The 1,627-nt window shown below is 47.4% G+C and overlaps 1 protein-coding gene across 1 annotated transcript in view; it reads left to right on the top strand.

Annotated features, from left to right (window-relative positions):
* Positions 1-1,212: 1,212 nt before the first annotated feature.
* LRRC8C (leucine rich repeat containing 8 family, member C) overlaps positions 1,213-1,627 on the top strand; it is a 5,094-nt gene continuing 4,679 nt past the window's right edge. The window contains exon 1 of the mRNA XM_009082707.1: positions 1,213-1,350. Within this exon, the coding sequence (XP_009080955.1) occupies positions 1,213-1,350 (138 nt within the window). The remainder of the gene's footprint in view (positions 1,351-1,627) is intronic.

Raw genomic sequence — 1,627 nt, 5'->3', positions numbered from 1 at the left:
TCATTTACAGACATCACCTCATGTCTTTGGGGTCTACAGTACCACCTGGGGATCAGCTGGGTTCTCAGAGACACAGCAGTCCCTGAGAAGGTGCCAAAGTGAGCATCTCTCCATGCGAGTATGGCCACTCCATTCGCGTGGGGGCAGTTATTAATTCTTAGGAAGGCTGTACACTTGTGATGAATTGCAGCCATTAGGGCTTGAATCCTTCCCTACCCAATCCCTGACTCTGGATGAACTGAATGCCCTAAGTCCCTGGGCAGTGTATCAGCAAATGTGTGCTTATCACTAAGCCTGCACACAGATGGGTCACCAAACCCATAGTGTGCAGCTGAATCAGGATTATAAACTTCTGATATTACTGTGATATGAATTGATTGTGGTGAGCATTTCTAATGTTAGTTAATGGACAAATTTTGTAAATTGCACTTGGGAGTATTTTTGTTGCATTCCCATATGAATTATCTTTCCATTGTAACTTACTAGGATGTTTCAGTACTGGTTTGATCTCAGGGATTCAGTTACAGAATATGCTGTAGGCTTTAAAATCAGTTGCTATGCCTGTACATGCTCATGTGTTAGCTGACTTTTCAGTGGAGGTGATGATGTAAGCCTAGACATCTGAGGTGAAGATAAACCCTTGATCTGCCTGTAGTTTTGGTTACCTAAAGCACTTTAGCAACTTGCACTCAAAATATAGTAGATTTAAAACTGCAGTGAGCATGCACAAGCATATTCCAAAGCATCCCTGAAACCATGATGAATAAAATGGAAGTGAGTGAAACATGATAGCGAAAAGGGTCTGTGAAATTTAAGCGCAGGACAAGCGTTTCAGCCAGACCTCGAGATCCAGGCTAATGTGTATAAAGCTGAACATGTCTGTCTACAGAATGGGCTGATTTTCGGGGGTGCAGGAGGCCTCGCTGACTCATCAGATACAGCTGGAGTCAATGCAGAGAGGGTTTGCCTGCCTGCGTGGATGGAACCCCAGTCCTGCTCTCCCTCCCTCCCAGGAGCTGCGTAGGGGCAGCACAAGCATCCCTGAGGCAGGTGTCAGAGGGACTGCTGGGGTGCTAGCTGGGAACTTTTATGCTACATCCTGGGAGTTTAATTTACAGAGGAGTTTTTTTCAAACCTCAGAGAAGCACTTGCACTGAGTAAGGGGTACAAGCTGCAGGAGACTGAGTGCAGGCCTTGCTGTTTTGCAGGACGATGATTCCTGTGACCGAGTTCCGGCAGTTCTCGGAGCAGCAGCCAGCGTTCAGGGTGCTGAAGCCCTGGTGGGATGTGTTCACGGACTATCTCTCTGTCGCCATGCTGATGATCGGTGTGTTTGGGTGCACGTTACAGGTAAATCAAAGCGGACAGAAGCGTGGCGGGTGCTCTCAGGGTGCTGAAAGAACACCACAAATGAGGAAGGTCCTTGGAAGGATGGTGTCCCATCTTGGTTTATCTCTTGGGTTCATCATGAGCAAAGCAAAAATTTCCTGGTCCTAGGATTAAAGCTGCTTAGGTAGCAACATCAAATAACACAGACCAGACTTTTAGTGGCCGTGTATCAGCAGAGTTGCGCTAGAGCCAACGGAGCAGCGCCAGCTAAGATAAGAGCCGTGGGGTGGTGCCTGAA

This window comes from Acanthisitta chloris, unplaced genomic scaffold (genome assembly GCF_000695815.1).
Source record: "Acanthisitta chloris isolate BGI_N310 unplaced genomic scaffold, ASM69581v1 scaffold33579, whole genome shotgun sequence".
In the NCBI taxonomy this organism is placed as follows: Eukaryota; Metazoa; Chordata; class Aves; order Passeriformes; family Acanthisittidae; genus Acanthisitta; species Acanthisitta chloris.
Note: the sequence above shows the minus strand (reverse complement) of the source record. Positions and strands in the feature narration are given on the sequence as shown.